Below are 15,729 nucleotides of genomic sequence, written 5' to 3'. Positions count from 1 at the left end.
AGCAAGAAGGTTATTGTGCGAAGGAGGCATGGGGAGGGGTAGTTTGATCGCTCAGGGCTTTGTAGGCTTTGGTTAAGGACTTTGGTTTTAAATCTGAGTGAGGGTCCTCCTTGGTGGCGCAGTGGTTAAGAATCTGCCTGCCAATGCAGGGGACACGGGTTCGATCCCTGGTCTGGGAAGATCCCACATGTTGTGGCGCGACTAAGCCTGTGCACCACAACTACTGAGCCTGTGTCTAGAGCCCGTGAGCCACAGCTACTGAAGCCCGCGCGTAGAGCCTGTGCTCCGCAACAACAGAAACCACTTCAATGAGAAGCCCGGGCACGGCAACAAAGAGTAGCCTCCGCTTGCAGCAACTAGAGAAAGCCTGCACATAGCAACGAAGACCCAACACAGCCAAAAATAAATAAATTAAAAAAAATAAATTTATAATAAAATAAAAAATATAAAAAAGGCTCATTCTGACTGCTGGTGGAATACAGGGCATGGGGGACAAGGGTGCAAGCTCTCCCAAGGGTGATTAATTTGTCCTAGTTTACCTGGGATTTTCCTGATTTTAGCATCAAAAGTCCTATGTCCTGGAAACTCTCTCAGTCCCAGGCAAACAGGGATGGTTGATCACTCTAAAGGGAGACCAGGTGAGAGAGGGTGGTACTTGTATTAAAGTGATGGTGATGGAAAAATGGTCAGATTCTGGGTATGTTTTGAAAGCAAAGCCTGAAGATTTTGCTACTGGAGTGAATGTGGGTGTGAGAGAATGAAGGGCGTCAAGGGTGACTGTCAGGTTCTTGGCCTGAACAACTGGAGGGAGAGAGTTGCCACTTACAGAGAGGAGGAGGCTGGAGTAGGTTTTGGAGATGGACCATCAGGAGTTTGGTTTTGGACATGGTAGTTTGAGATAACTTAACAGACTGGCAAGGAGGGATGTCAGCCAGGCTTTTGGGAGTATGAGTGTAAAGTCCTGAGGAATGGTCTGGGCTGGAGGTACAACGTTGAGAGTTGACAGTATAGATATGATAGATATGCTATTTAAAGCCATGTGTCTGGGTGAGATCACTGAGGGAATGAATGTGGACAGAGGGCTGAGGACTGAGCCCTAGGGCACCTGACATTTAGAGATCAGGGAAAAGAGGAGAAACTAGCAAAGGAGACTGAAAAGCAGAAGCCAGTGAGGTAGAGCCCAGAGCAAGTGGAACCTGGAAAGAAATCTGTGCTCATTAGTGCCCCACGTCCCATGCTGGGGGCTTAAAGAGGGAAGTTCTTAGATGGTGCCCAGAAGCTGAGCTAGGCCTAGTGGTGCAACCTTCAGGGAGGCTGATGTGGGTTTAGTTAGGGGAGGGCTTTCTAACTGAGCTGCCCATAAATGGATCAAGCTGCTTCAGGAGGTGTGGGCAAGTCCCTGACCCAAGCAATTCCCCAGGGATTAGTGCTGGGTAGGGGAGATCTGCCTCTAGGGCTCAATCATGTGCTGGGAGTTGGACTAGACAACTCTCAAAGTGCCTTCAAACTGGAGACGGTGTGATTCTAGGAAGCCAACTGAAAGAACTTTGTCACAGAGTAGGGGGTGTTGAGCTGAGCCTTGAAGGATAAGTAGGTGTTCAGTGGGGGGGAGAGTGGGGAGGGGCACTCCTAGGTGGAGAAGCAGTGTGAGCAAAGCTCCAGAGATGTGAATAAGCAGGGTCTGTTAAGCAGGGTCTGGTCAGAAGGGAAAGGTGTGTGAAGGATGGGGAGGAAGGTGAAGCTGAAAAGACATGTAGGGCCAGATGGTGGGGAGCTCCCATAGGGCCTGATGCCCCGGAAGCACTTGCCAATACTTGTTGAAGGAAGGTAATGAAACAGAAACAAAAGAGAAATTGTAAGAGCCAAGGAAGGAGGTGCTGACCACATAGTTCCCTTGAGCGGGTTGTCTCCTGACAAGCCAGTCATAGCTGACTTGACGGCAGGGCTGCCCACTGTTCTGGGGGCTCCCTGCCCAGGGATCCATCAACTGTTCCTTAAAGCCTAGGGACAAAATAAGCCCCCGAGGAATCTAGGGCCCTTCCCTGGGGGCTGCTCTGTGGGTCAGAGGTAGGGGGCCGACAATTCAGAGGGTGGGTCAGTCCCTGGTAGAAGCAGTAGAGATGCACTATGCCTAGGAAACACCACTGGTAGAGTCTGTTCCTTCCATTAGACTTCACAAGCGTTGCCCTTGGATGCTCAGTGTTCAGAACTCGGTGACCCACCTTTATGCAACAGTGGGGTCTGGGCATTCTGGGGACTCCTATTGGCTAGCCAGATGGGTAGGTGAGCTCCCTCTCCCCAGAGCCATCGGCCAGCTAGGTACCAAGGTTTGACCTTATGGATTCCCAAAGGGAGGACCTCAGCCTCCCTGGAGGTAAGTGTGCTCCCTCCCCGGTGGTAAATGTGCTCCCTCCCCAAATCCCTGCCCCTTGCTTTATGACCTAGGCTTGGGGGCACTCAGGGAAGACCTTTTGCATGGATGGGGGTGATGGCTGCCTGCGTGGAAGCATGCTTAGGACAGGGTTTCCTCTAGAAAACTATGGATTTCTTGAGGGCATAGACCATGTCTCTCTGCCGGCCCAGCGGGGGTACCACAAATACCCCAGGACATCACAGCTGAATGGTTAGGGGTGTGGTGGAATGGGATGGGACATTGGTGTCCCGTCGACTGGTAAACTTTTACTTTCTTGATGGGCTTTGCCTTTAGTGAGGCTTCTCGTTCTGATGGATTGGATGGGGCCAGGGTTGGGAACCAGAGGCTTGAGTAAGCCTGGGCAGGTTGTGCCCCTCTAGACCTAGCTTCCCTTATCTGTGAAGAGCGAAAGGTGGCCTCTTAACCTCCCTGGAAATCCTGCTTTGACTGAATAAAAGAATGATGAGGCCAGTCAATGAGGAGAAGAGGAAGGAATGCAGAGAGTGGTTAAGTGGAGGGAACGATTGGTGAAAGGGCTGAGGAGAGGAATGAGAAACAGCTGAGACCCCAAGCTACAGCTCTCAGCCAGCTTGCTTTTTTTCTTATTGCCTTCCTTAGTGTGGGTGTCACTGTACTTTGGATTCCTGGGGCTGTGTTCTGTGATAACTGGCGGCTGCATTCTCTTTCTACACTGGAGGAAGAACCTGCGGCGGGAAGAGCGTGCCCAGGAGTGGATGGAGGTGATGCGAGCAGCCACATTTACCTACAGCCCGCTGTTGTACTGGATTAACAAGCGACGGCACTATGGCATGAACGCAGCCATCAACATGGGCCCTCCCCCTGATGCCACCAAGACCGAGACTGACACCCAGAATTCAGATCACCCGTGGGAGTTGGATGTCCCTGAGAGCAGGAGCTATGCTACTCAAGACAGCAGCCCCAAGGTGGAGGCCCCGAGCCCCCTGCAACGTGCAGTGCAGCTGATCCCACAGCAGCCCCTACCTTCCCCGGTGCTGCGGCCCCAGGCCAGCCCCCCACTCCCGATTCCCATTTTTCAGGAGGTGCCCTTTGCCCTCTCGCTGTGTAACCTACCCCCGATGCTGAACCACTCAGCCTCCTACCCTTTGGCCACCTGTCCTGAAAGGAACGTCCACTTCCATTCCCTCCCCACACTGGCCCACACTGCTTAAATGCCAAGCTGTCTGCTTCTGAATTGTAGCCTCCTCTCACTGAGGATGGGAGCTGGAGGTAGCGGGGCAGTGCAGGAAATGGAGCTGACCTCAGGGAGGTGGTACTGACACAGAGGCCAGGGCCCATCTAGATGCCACATAATCAAAGATTTAAAAAAGTAAAAGGCTCCCTTGTGTCTCATTTGCTGTTAGGAGGGAAAATGTCTGAGGGGGGCACTTTGCAAACCAAGCTGAAGGTCAGAGTCTCACCAGTACCAATGGGAACGGAGGGTTGGCTGTGGGGAGACACGCTGAACCAGTATTTGTGATGGGCTCAACATCCCTCTATCCAGTATTTAAGAACAAAACCGTATGCCAGACCCTGGGCTACGTACCCAAAGGCACTGCCATTCTGTGGGACATTAAGCACAGTTGCGACAAGAGTGACAGCCACTGAGGATGCATGAGCGATGGTGATTGGTAGTGGCCAAAACAAGTCAGTATGAAACCCATGAGCCACACTGCACTGCTGCTGGAACTGCATTCTTTGTTAACATCTAAGATGTATTGTGTTCTTGTGTGGTTGTCTACATTATTTCTAATACAAGAACACTGCCAAACAGGTATCACAATCCTTCTCTTACAGATGAAGTTTCCAAGGGCATTTGCCGTATCATTTTTATGTTGCAGAGCAAGGTCTCAAATTTATGTCTGTCTAGCATCAAATTTCCTGATCTTCCCACCATATATCATGGTGTCCATTCCCTAATGATGTCTTGTTTGAAGACACTTGGAAAATGATTTATTGTGTGTGTGGGGTGTAATTAACTTGGTTCAAGGATTGGCTTGGGGGAAGGGCTGGTCAATGAACCTCCTAAAAAATGTATTTTTTTTTCTTTAATCTTTCTCAAAGGGATTCATGGCCTCTCCCAAAGTTAAGATCCACTGTGTGCAAATATTAATTTTTGTACCTTCTGGAAACTTCTAAAAGAGAGATAAAGATAATACTGGCTATTTGGTCCCAGTTCAAAGATAAGAAAACCCAGCTCTGCCCCAGGATATAAAATTTTCCCTTTCACTTTGGAAATGAGAAAATCATCTTACCATATTTGTAAATGAGCTAAGCTTTTTTCCTCCTGAGAGGAAAGGCCACCCAGATGGTGTGTGTGTGTGAGTATGTGTGCAATCTCAGAATCTAGCGGTCATGTAGAGCTATTAAAAATTTTTTTTTCCTGTGTGTGAAAAAAGCCCAGCCCCTCCCTATATGACCCCTTATCTTGAAATGGATTTCAAGCCTTTTTCCTTCTTTTTTTCCAAAGACATTGGAATATTTCTTGTAAACATGCTCTTACATTGAATCTCAAAATAAAAGACAGGCGTAAGTGGAACTTCTCTGGTTGATACAGAGGCAGGGGATCACTCTTCCCTCATCCTGCTCCCTTCCCACCCTGCACATGCCAAAACAGGCTTCATTTCTTCAGGCCAAATTGGGCGGATCTTCAGGCAGATTCTTCAACGTTACTTTCTGTCCACCATCTGTTAGGCTTTGCATTCAAAAGGAGGAAGGAGTCCATAAAAATAGGGATAAAAGCAGATTTTTTTCTTAGTAATTGGGGGAATGGGGGGGCGAGGCTTTAATCACAGACACAGTGAGAGAAAAAAGAAATGTTTTATTTAAATTAAAATTGTTTTATTACTGATATTAAATTAGCAAAGCCCAAATCAAGTGATGGAAATCTTGAATTCCCTCCCTAAACAGAACCAAAATTGCTTAAACATTACCAAAATAGCTCCACTTAAGCAAAGTAGATTTACATTTCTTAATATGAGAAAAAAACAAGGTAGGTTAGGTTCGTATAACAAACAGTACACGCTCTATAAAGTCCTAGGAATACCCAAATGTGTTCTGGTTTGGATATGAAAGAGGGGACCATATCAAACTGGCATTGGTAAGCAAGCCAATGAGGTGTAGCAAACAAAAGCTGTTACTAAAAACAACTCAACAGCAGGCCATATGAGTATGAGCCCATCACAGTCAAAATCTTCAACTGTGACCAGCAAGACCAACATGGGGGGCACGGGGGCGCACAGGTGTGGTTACGTCCAGCGATATAACGTGAGGGGGAACGCCAAAGGAAGGGAAAGCAACCAGCAGCAGGTGAAGGGTGTCCACTCTTCAGCTGTGCTGTATCAGACACAGTCCTAAGAGCCAGGCCCTTCTCGGCCTTTAAGACGACACTACAGTCATCCCTAAGCCAGGTTCTCTCTTCTTTTGGTTCTTCTCTTCCTATAATACATTGCCTCTCTGATTTATGGGGGAGGCTCTCTAGGTAAACATTATACCAGATAGAAGGCGAAAGAAAAACAGGACCAAGAAGACATGCTTTGGGTAACTCAGGAAAGCAGCAGGAGGAGCTGCCGGAGTGAAAAGGTAAAAGCATTTGAAACGAAAACCAAAACCAAGCTCACTACTACTACCTAGCCTTCCTCTCAGGGCTGAGGTGTGGTAGGTGAGGCTTGATTACAGATCGACACAAGTCATAGGTTGGATAAGTTAAGACAACTTTCAAATAAAAATCCCAAATTAATACTGAATGATATACGCTTATAAGAATTCTTTTTTTAAGCCAATGAACATGCTCAACTTAGAACAAAAGAGTTCAAGATGTCCTAGTTCTGCCTGGGAGATATGGCACTTTCCCAGGCGGTGTGGCAAGGGTACTCACAGGTCTGAGGGTGCAGCAGGAACACCTCTGCCAAATCTGGTGGGGAGAGGATAGAACCATCCAGCTGGCTCAGGGATGATGGTAGGTGGCGGACAAGCTTCAGGTGGGAAGAATGGAGGCTAAACTAAAAAGCACAGCTGATGCAAAAGAAAAGTATATACGAAGGGTTAAGGTGTCCTCAAAGTATTTGCCTATGAATAAGAATTTGAAACTAAAAAGGACAAGTTACATTACCCTCAAGTATACTTCATATAAATCAGTTCTCAAAAAAATACCTTCCAGGTACAGACATACTATTTACGGTACAGTACATATAAATATAGCAGTATAATTCGATTTATTGCTAGAATTTTATTTGGTTGTTACAAAATCTGCAAGGGTATATATATTAAAAAGGGGGGGGCATGAAAGGCAGCCAGAAGAGTAGGTTATCTTCAAGTTACCTAAAGTGCCAGGCTAATTTTACACTATATTTAAACCTTTCCAAGGAAGTAAAATAGCATAGGCAGGCAAAGGAATTGTTTGAGAGAGAGAAATAGAGCGAGAAGCATAAGCCATGATGAGGTAAGCAGACACATTCATGGGAAAAGACTTCATCCCACTTTAACTAAATTTTAATATCTCTAGGAAAAAAACCAAGGTTAGCCAACACCGAGCTGAACATCATATAGAGAAAAAAACATCCCTTAAATATTTAAGGGTGCTCCACTGCACCCATGGCTAACAGGGCAACTTGGACAAAGTTAAAATGGAAACAAGGTTTACTAAAGGAGTCTGAAAGCTTCTCTAGTTTCTCCCTGACTTGGCCTACAGCACAGTTAAATTTTGCAGAGTTTTCCTTTTGTGTTGCCTGAAGATTGCTTCTAAGATCAACACAGCACACACAGAGGTGACGTGGAGGAATAATTCCTTCCAGTTCAGGGACCTTTAGTAGCAGGGCTACAGAAGTATTTAATGGGAGAAGTACTGCACTTGCTTGTATTAGATTTGCTGCCATCACGTGAAGCCCCCCGCCCTAGGCCTGCCTGCCATGTTTGGCATCCTCCGGACAGAAAGCCTCTAGCTATTTCTGAGCTGTAATTGTAAGGAAACCTAATATGATTTCAGGTGTTTCATTTCACAACCTTTTTGGCCTTAGTCAGCCCACAGAAGAACATATTAGGTTCTTGGTTAGGCCCCAGGTAAAATCTCAAGAAGTTTCCTGGATCAAAATTAGAGGCAGAGCTTTCCTCTATAGTTCCTGAGTAGCCAGGCTGAGACAGTGGCCGAGGGACTGCAGCCCTGCCATTCAGAATGGAGACAGTATCAGAGGTGAAAGTCAGTTACGGCTTAAAGGTAGACTTGAGTGGATGCGTGGGGGAAGATAATCTAGTTCACTCAGGGAGGAAACGTAGCTCCCACTGGATAACTTTTTATGCTCATAAACCCTGAAACAGGATTAAAAGAGAGAAAATCCCCAACAAGACTTCTCTGGTTCACAGGTTGGGAGGAGCTGAGAGGATAGACCAAAGAGCCAGAATCCTGAGCCTGGAGGCAGCACCGTACCCACAGTGTCCACTCCCTAAATCTACTCCCCCAGCACCAGGCCAAACCCCATGGCAGCACCCAAAGAGGATGTCTTAAGGAGATGGGGACACAGCTTCAAGCTGCTACCAGATCAGATTAGCAATTTTTAACAGCAAGTCATTTGTTCACATCCTGTTTCAAACCATTCTTCCTACTTCCCACAAAATATGCACAACTCTTTCTTTCATTTTAAATATTTACAAACAGAAAAGGTCTATCTGTTAAAGGAAAGACATTTTCTGAGTCTGTATAAAGTGCAGCTAATTTAAGGCAAATTTATGCGAAATATAAAAGGTGGCTTATTCTCTCTATATACACATTTTCCAGTTTTAAAAGATAAGGTCTCCTCCCCTCAAAAAAAAAGGAAAGAGAAAAAAAAGAGGGCTTGACTTTTTTTCTGGCAATTTTAAAATTAAGATCCTACTGGTTTAAGGAAATCATAGATTTCTGAGTATCCTATTATAAGTAAAATGGTCTTTTTTAAAAAAATAACTTTTACATAGCTTTTTCAAACAAGTTAAAAGGTGGCAATGTGTCTGCTACTGTAGTTTGGAGGACTGGAGGATTGATGGGTAGGTAGAAGGGTTGTTTTTGTTAGCTGAGTAGATATTAGGTAGTCCAGGGCATACATCCATTTCTAAAATAAGCCTGATGAGGCTAGACACCTAAAGCTACTCTTAGCTCCAGGAATGAGTATCTTCCATCTCCATCAGAATCAAACTCCCTCAAACGCTCTGGTTCTGGCACAGCAGAATGTAAGGAGTCCCAGATTTCCTGGTAGGTCAGCTTCCCATCCACATCCTGCCCAGTCTTATGGAATAAATCCTGAAGATCTGTTAAAAAGGAATTACAAAAAAATGTATATGTCTATACATATAACTAAATTTAGTTAACAGTTTAAAAAGTAGTCTCAACAGAATTTAAAGCACTGAAAGAAAAGCTACTTTGCAGACTTTGTTCCCAAAAGGTAAAGTTTAAGATCTCACTAAATCTGAAAGACTAATTCTTGATCCTTTAAGAATGAGAGGAACACTGTAGGCACTATCGTCCCAAAATAGAATCAGTGACAGATAATCACAGGAGAAGTGAATGGACTGGCTTTCTCTCTGTTCAGGGCCGTTCTTTTAGATTTTCCAGATTTTATTCTTATGTTGAAGGGGTAGAAAGGACTGTAGAAGCCTAAAGAGCTAACTGATAGGAGCTCTGATAGCCTATAAAACAGACTACGTATGGCATATTGTCAGTTCAACAGTTACTATATAACCCAGCAATTCCATTCCTAGGGTATGTACTCAAGAGAAATGAAAACATGTTGTCTACACAAAAAGTTGTATACATATGTTCATAGCTTCATTGTTCCTAATAGTCAAAAAGTGGAAACAACCCAAATGTCCATCAACTAATGAAAGGATAAACAAAATGCAGTATATCCGTAGGATGGAATATTATTCAGTCATAAAAAGGAATGAAATATTGCTGCACGCCACAACATGCATGCCAACCTTGAAAACATTATGCTAAGTGAAAGGAGCATATTGAAAGAAAGAAGCATACATAAGACCACGTATTATGATTCCACTTATATGAAACACCCAGAATAGGCAAATCCAAAGAGACAGTGGTTGAGAGATTAGTGGTTTCCAGGGGTGGGGGCAGGGGGATAACAGGGTGTAACTGTTCTCTCTTGGAGACTGACCCCCTCCCCGACCCAAGAGAGGGCCCTATAATAAATACCTAGGAGGGCCGATTGTTTACACAACGTCTAAAAAGGGCTTGAATGTGTCCCCACTGAATGACTTAGTGGATTCAGTCTCTAATACCAGAGGACAGTACTATCAAGCAATTTTGTAGACAAGCTTTTGGGTAAGTCCCTACTTTTAGTCCTAAGAGAGCCCCAACAAAGCAGCTAAATAAAGTCTCAAAAGCTCTCCGAAAAGCCAGAAAAGCAGTGAGACACTTGTTCCCAATGCCTGCCACCAAGTGGCTAGCTGGAAAATGTTTGTGTGTGTGTACATGGGGCATGAGTTTATAGAGCATGCTATGTACTCTACAGCAGTATTCAAATAAAAATCTGATTGGTGCCTCAGGTCATTTATAAAATGTAGTCATTCAAAAGTGTGTAAGGTCTATGTTAGGGATTAAAGTATAAATGTTAAATTGGCTATTTCTTAATCTGCTCTAACAGTCTTTCCTCCTTTTATTCTCATCAATTCTTGATGTAATAATGAAGAGTAGGAGGAGGCAACTTGTGTTGCCAATAAACACAACTGAACACTCTCTTGTCTCTCCAGAAAACAGAAAAAAAAAATTGGGGACAGGGAAAAAAGTAATTGCATTTAAATGACAATATAAATTTAAGCCTTCTATGCTTTAAAAGCATTAATTGTAGCCTGTAGACAACTCATTCACTTAACAAGTATTCACATGTACCAGGCACTAGATTAGGGGCTGGGAGTGAAGTTAAATGTTATAGGTCCCCAGGAAATTACAACGGGTCCCCAGGAAATTACAACGGAGTGACACGTGCAAATGTAAGATATTATGAGTGCATACACAGGAGGAGCCTAATCCAGTCTTGGGAGGTAAGAAAATGTTTCCTGGTGGAAAGGTATCTAAACTGAGGTGAAGAGCCAGGCAGAGATAGGGTGACAGGAATGGGTGATTTTTCAGGCAGTTAGCAAGTGCAAAAACAGGAGACCAAACACCACGAAGAGGGATGGAACACACACTGTTGGAAGCAAGGCAAGCACATTTCTCTGTGAATCATATCCTTCCTACTAAAGTTTTTCTTGCTGATTTTCAGCCAAAGGACCCCTCATTTTCAGAGGGTTCTGACAAATAGGGTCAACTTTTACTTTATTTTGCTAATCTCACAGTATTGTGTTTGCTTGCTTGTCTTCTCCACTAGACTGTTATATCCATGAAGAAAGTGAGAATGATTCTTATACTGTATTCTTACTGCTTACACTGGGTCTAACTAGGCACTCATTGAATGAATGAAGAAGACTCTAAAATACATTCATAGAGAGATAATATAGTGCAGTGTGGTTAAGAGTGCAAACTTCAGCGTCAAACTGCGTTGGTGTGAATTTTGCCTCAATCAATTATTTGCTATGTGGACTTAGGTAGTTTCCCTATCAGTAAAATGGGTATAATACATGAATGTTGACAGTCCCAGGTTTGTTATCAGGATTATATGATATAATGCATATCAAGTATCTGGCCTATAGGAAGTGCTCAATCAATGTTAGATATCATTCTTTATCTTACAAGTTAAAAAAGTCAGAAAGTTATAACTTTGAGCATTTCCTCTATCACTCCATAATATAAAAATTTACCTTCGATGCTAGAAATTCCTGGTAGGGAGACAGGCCTTAGCTGGGCAGCTTTCTCAATCTGGCCTCCAAGAGACCGTGGGAATTTTGGCAATGCTGATGGCTTTGATGTGAAACTCTGAACTTGCTCTGTAACAAACAATACAGTTTTAGTATTACTAATGTGACACCAAATTAAACCAGTATTGAAGGTCCTAACCTTTTAGGACAAATTCATATGTACTTAATTTAAGAGAAACAGCTGAGAACTAAGTAGCATAGTGACTACATGAAGTTAAAGATACGAATTGAAATGTTTTGTGGATAAGTGAAGATCAATCAATATTATGTAACATTAAGGTTTGAAGCCGTGGTCCCACTGGATGCTCTTATAGTACAAGTTAGCATTCCACATGTTTAGAGGTTGAGAGTTCAAGCTGCAAGTGAGAAGAGCATTGGGTATCTGACATCCTAGGAGCTGTGCTATGAGCCCGATCTGGGGGTATGTGCCACCAGACCAGCTGGTGCTGAAAGAGTGCTAACATACGATTATGTACCACAGTGTTAGGGCAAGGCCTCCCACTGTACTTTGTCTCTCACTTAAAAGAGAATAAGAGAAGTTGTATTGCTTTCCCCAAAATGAAAAATACTTGTGGGAGGGTAGGGGTCAAAACCAACATAATCTAATGCCATGGTTACATCCTCATAGAGCAGCACCAGCAGAGGTTGATGCACCTGCTAATATCGATTAGGTTATGTCCCTGACTAAAGCCAAAGGCCCTTCCAACCCAATGATCCCATTGTTATTTGTTAATGGTTTTTCAGAAGGACTAATATTTAAGTAAATTTTTATGCATTTACAGAAATGAAGACTCCCGTAAACAACATTTAGGGCTGGTTTAATACATGCTACGACAGTAATGTTTTTGCCTATAACTGGATGCAGACAGCATGGAAAAGTCTATTTCCAGCTAAACATTACCCATTTTTCCCTTAATAGACTGGAGTACAAATCATGTGCAAAATGGGCTTTTTCTAAATGAAAGCAAAGTGTAGCAGCTTCACCTCGGTGCGCTCAGGCATCATTCACTCAGTGCCATCAGTCCTGCTGGAACACCTTTCCCCACTCTCTGTGTGGGAGGCGAGCTGCCCAAGCCTGCGTGAAATATTCAGAAGCCAACCCTGAATATCTCACCTTCATCGGCAGTCTCTGGAGGCCTGCTGCTCTCAGGTTTGCTTGTGAGAGCACTGATCAGCTGCAGTTTCTCTCTGAGCTTGTATACCTGAGAATCTGAACTATCTTCTTTCTGTCCAAAACAAAGATCACAGAAGGTTTAAGGCAGAAGGAAGACCTCATCTGATTCTTCATGATATACCCAAAGCCTATTTAGCCTGTATTGCTTGACCCCAAGTAGGCTTCCTCTGAAGGCAATGAAGGAATGAATCAACAATTACTAGAGGTATCTTCAGTACTCAGCGTTGATCAGGGCCTGGCTGGATTTGAGCCTAGACCATCAAGGGAACATTATGCTACAGATGATCTGATTCACTGTGTGCATCTGGCGGACGGGGAAGGCAAGCATGTGTCAGCAGTAAAGGAAACATACACTTGCTCAGGTGCTGTTGTGATACCCATTTCCTAAATGGGTAGGATATTGTTTTCTAGGTACTATTTCACACTAACTAAATAATTTTCCTGAATAGCTTACTTCACCTTGTGACTAGATCACTTTAGGCAGAGTTTTATGCTCTTATCACCTTAAAAAAAAAAAAAAAGCAACCAAACCACAAATATTCCCCCTGATCTTCCTTCTCTGCCACCATGGTAATGATTCAACTGGTGGCAGGAACTGTTAGGAACATAAGGGAGCTATAATATTTCTTTTTTTTTTTACTGTTCTTCATTCATTTATTTATTTTTTAACATCTTTATTGGAATATAATTGCTTTACAATGGTGTGTTAGTTTCTGCTTTATAACAAAGTGAATCCGCTATACATATACATATAGTCCCATATCTCTTCCCTCTTGCGTCTCCCTCCCTCCCACCCTCCCTATCCCACCCTTCTAGGTGGTCACAAAGCACCAAGCTGATCAGGGAGCTATAATATTTCTAATTCGAGGCCTTACTTGTATCTTTAAAAAAATTTTTTCCCCCTACCCTGCCTCATTCCCAGATGATATAGTGGCATATAAAAAATACAATTAATTATAAAAAGAGAGAAGTCTGGTTTCTGTGAGGTCAGTTTCTAACTGTGTAGGCTAGCGTGAAAGGTCCTGAGCCCATGTTTAGTTAGAATATCGACCATTATACATTTCTTTTATTCAATATATATTTACTTAGTTCTCTCCTATCCTTATTCTACCCTAATAGTTACTGTACAGTAGATCACTCTTAGTTTATTTAGGGAGCTAAAATATGGATGTATATAGCTAAAACTAGGTACTAAATGCTTGAATAATTTATGGCAAGGAGAAATTACATTTCTTTTGGACACTTAGATGAGGTAGGACAAAGGGACTAATACAATGGGGTAACAGTTAAAAACACAAAGTGTCAGAAAGTAAAACCAAAAAATTCAGGCAAATATGTGTACTAGCTCTATTTTATTCTGATATTTACTGTCAAAATCTGAACTGTTGCTGAAATCACTACTATTTTCCAATAATAACCACCTGTTACTTTTTTTGTGCTTGAACATTTTTATCTGGATCTTAAATTTTTCTTGTCATTCTCTAGGTGAAGATAAATTTTTTTTTGGGTAGCAGCAGTTAGAAAACTCAACAAAAGCCTAGCTTATAAAGCACTAAAATCTTAATATATGTGATTTTTATCCAGACAATACAAAACTGTTAAGGAAGAACAAGTTTAGATGCAAAGCATTACACTGAAAACTGCCTGACATATGGTTCATTTCCAAGTTCATTTCCTGTGAACCCCATCCTTGAGCTCATCGAATGCAATGTGCATCTGAAATGATATTTTAGTCACTCAGTCACAATCTTTCTGGCTTTTCCTTTATTTTAGCCCAGATCTTATAATATTAAACAGTACTCTAATCACAGAGAATGCTGAAAACAAACTTTCTTTCCTGGGATAACAAAGCACATCACAGACTACTTGTCTTATCTTGACAATATGTCTGGGAAGATCAAAAAAAGGGAAGGTACAAGGTGAAGGGAACTGGCTGAAGCTTAAAGGGACTATGTATGTACTGAGACTGCAATCTTTCTTTTCCCCCTTCCACCCCCCAAGAGTCTGTAATTTTAAAAATAAGAAATAATTTTTAGTTTAGACACCATTTTTAGATTATCTATGCCTCTCATCATTAGTACAGATAACTTACTGTTTTAGCTTAAAAGTCACTTCCTTAGGGAAGCCTTCCTGTTCTCTGTTAGCACTGTTATACCCTATACCTTTCCTTTGTAGCACTTATCATACTCGTGATTATCTGCTCAATTATGTGTTAATGATCTTCTGGCTGATGGACTTTGAGCTCCACCAGAATAGGTGTCACGTGTCTACCCTGCTCACTGTGGTCACACCAGCTCCTAGCAAAGAGCTGGGCAAGGGGCAGGTTCCTGATAAAGTATTTGCTTATTTACTAATATACTAATTTACTAATTACTTTGTCTTGAAGTTTCAAAAAAAGACCAAAGTGCTCCTTTTGAGAAAGAAGCAGGTGCTCATGCATTTATTCTTACTTCAGAGAAAGCCTCCTATTATTTACCTTTATGCTCTGGGATTTTACTGACTCTGTTCTGTTGGTCACTTGATGCAAAGACTCTCTCTTCAGAGTGGCAGCTCTATCATTCATCTTAAAGGGTAAAAGGAACAAAACAAGAGAAGATTAAAGGAAAACATTAAAACTTAAACAATATCCAGCATTTTAAAAACAAACTGGCCAAACTTATTTAAAGGGTCTCGATATACAACTGATTCACTATGCTGTACAACTGAAACTAACACAACGTTGTAAATCAACTATACTCCAATAAAAATTAAAAAAAAATAAATATATAAAGGGTCTCAGAACACTTTCAGCAGAAAACCAGCAGGAGAATGAGAGGAGAGAGGGAGAAAGGCCTCAGAGAGACAAAGCTGAAACTGGTGCTTCTAGCTTCTATCACAAACTTTAACACTTTGAAGTATAAAAGGCGAGAGGACTTCTACCCAAAACCATGATGGGTATGATGCTGCTGGAAGAAACAGTAGGACAGATGGCACTATTAGCAATTTCCTCTTCTGGAAAAAAATAGGGTGAGGAGGGGAGGGACAGTATGGAGAGTTTTGAGGCTGGTGAGTTTTCACTATAAGCCTTGAAAACCAACCTTCAAGACCTAATACTCATCAAATCATCCAAAATTCCTAGCCTCTACCGTACTCAGTTTAGCTAAGTTCAAAAAGGCTTTTAAAAATAAGGCTCCTTTAATCTTCACAGCTTTGTAGTGAATTACACACCCCTGTAAAGGAGGAAGAGGAGCAGGTCCTCTTACTCTACCCTCAAAGCCAAGTCCGGGCAACTTGCCAGGGCTCCACT

General features: G+C 42.7%; 2 protein-coding genes across 4 annotated transcripts in view; one reads left to right on the top strand and one right to left on the bottom strand.

Moving 5' to 3' along the window:
* Window positions 1–3,062: 3,062 nt before the first annotated feature.
* TEX38 (testis expressed 38) lies at window positions 3,063–3,647 on the top strand. The gene has a single exon (XM_082433698.1). It carries the CDS (start codon window positions 3,148–3,150, stop codon window positions 3,601–3,603), a length of 456 nt encoding a protein of 151 aa, XP_082289824.1. The 5' UTR covers window positions 3,063–3,147; the 3' UTR covers window positions 3,604–3,647.
* Window positions 3,648–5,232: 1,585 nt separating this feature from the next.
* The window catches only part of EFCAB14 (EF-hand calcium binding domain 14), a 36,441-nt gene continuing 25,944 nt past the window's right edge, over window positions 5,233–15,729 (bottom strand). For 2 of the 3 annotated variants that reach the window (XM_082433387.1, XM_082433389.1), the window contains 4 exons: window positions 14,920–15,006; window positions 12,384–12,495; window positions 11,213–11,338; window positions 5,233–8,707 (listed from right to left, as the gene is read on the bottom strand). In XM_082433387.1, the coding sequence (XP_082289513.1) occupies window positions 8,532–8,707; window positions 11,213–11,338; window positions 12,384–12,495; window positions 14,920–15,006 (501 nt within the window). In that variant the 3' untranslated portion in view covers window positions 5,233–8,531. The remainder of the gene's footprint in view (window positions 8,708–11,212; window positions 11,339–12,383; window positions 12,496–14,919; window positions 15,007–15,729) is intronic. The other variant, XM_082433388.1, reaches the window with a different exon arrangement.

This window comes from Balaenoptera physalus (genome assembly GCF_965194825.1).
Source record: "Balaenoptera physalus genome assembly, chromosome: 1".
In the NCBI taxonomy this organism is placed as follows: Eukaryota; Metazoa; Chordata; class Mammalia; order Artiodactyla; family Balaenopteridae; genus Balaenoptera; species Balaenoptera physalus.
Note: the sequence above shows the minus strand (reverse complement) of the source record. Positions and strands in the feature narration are given on the sequence as shown.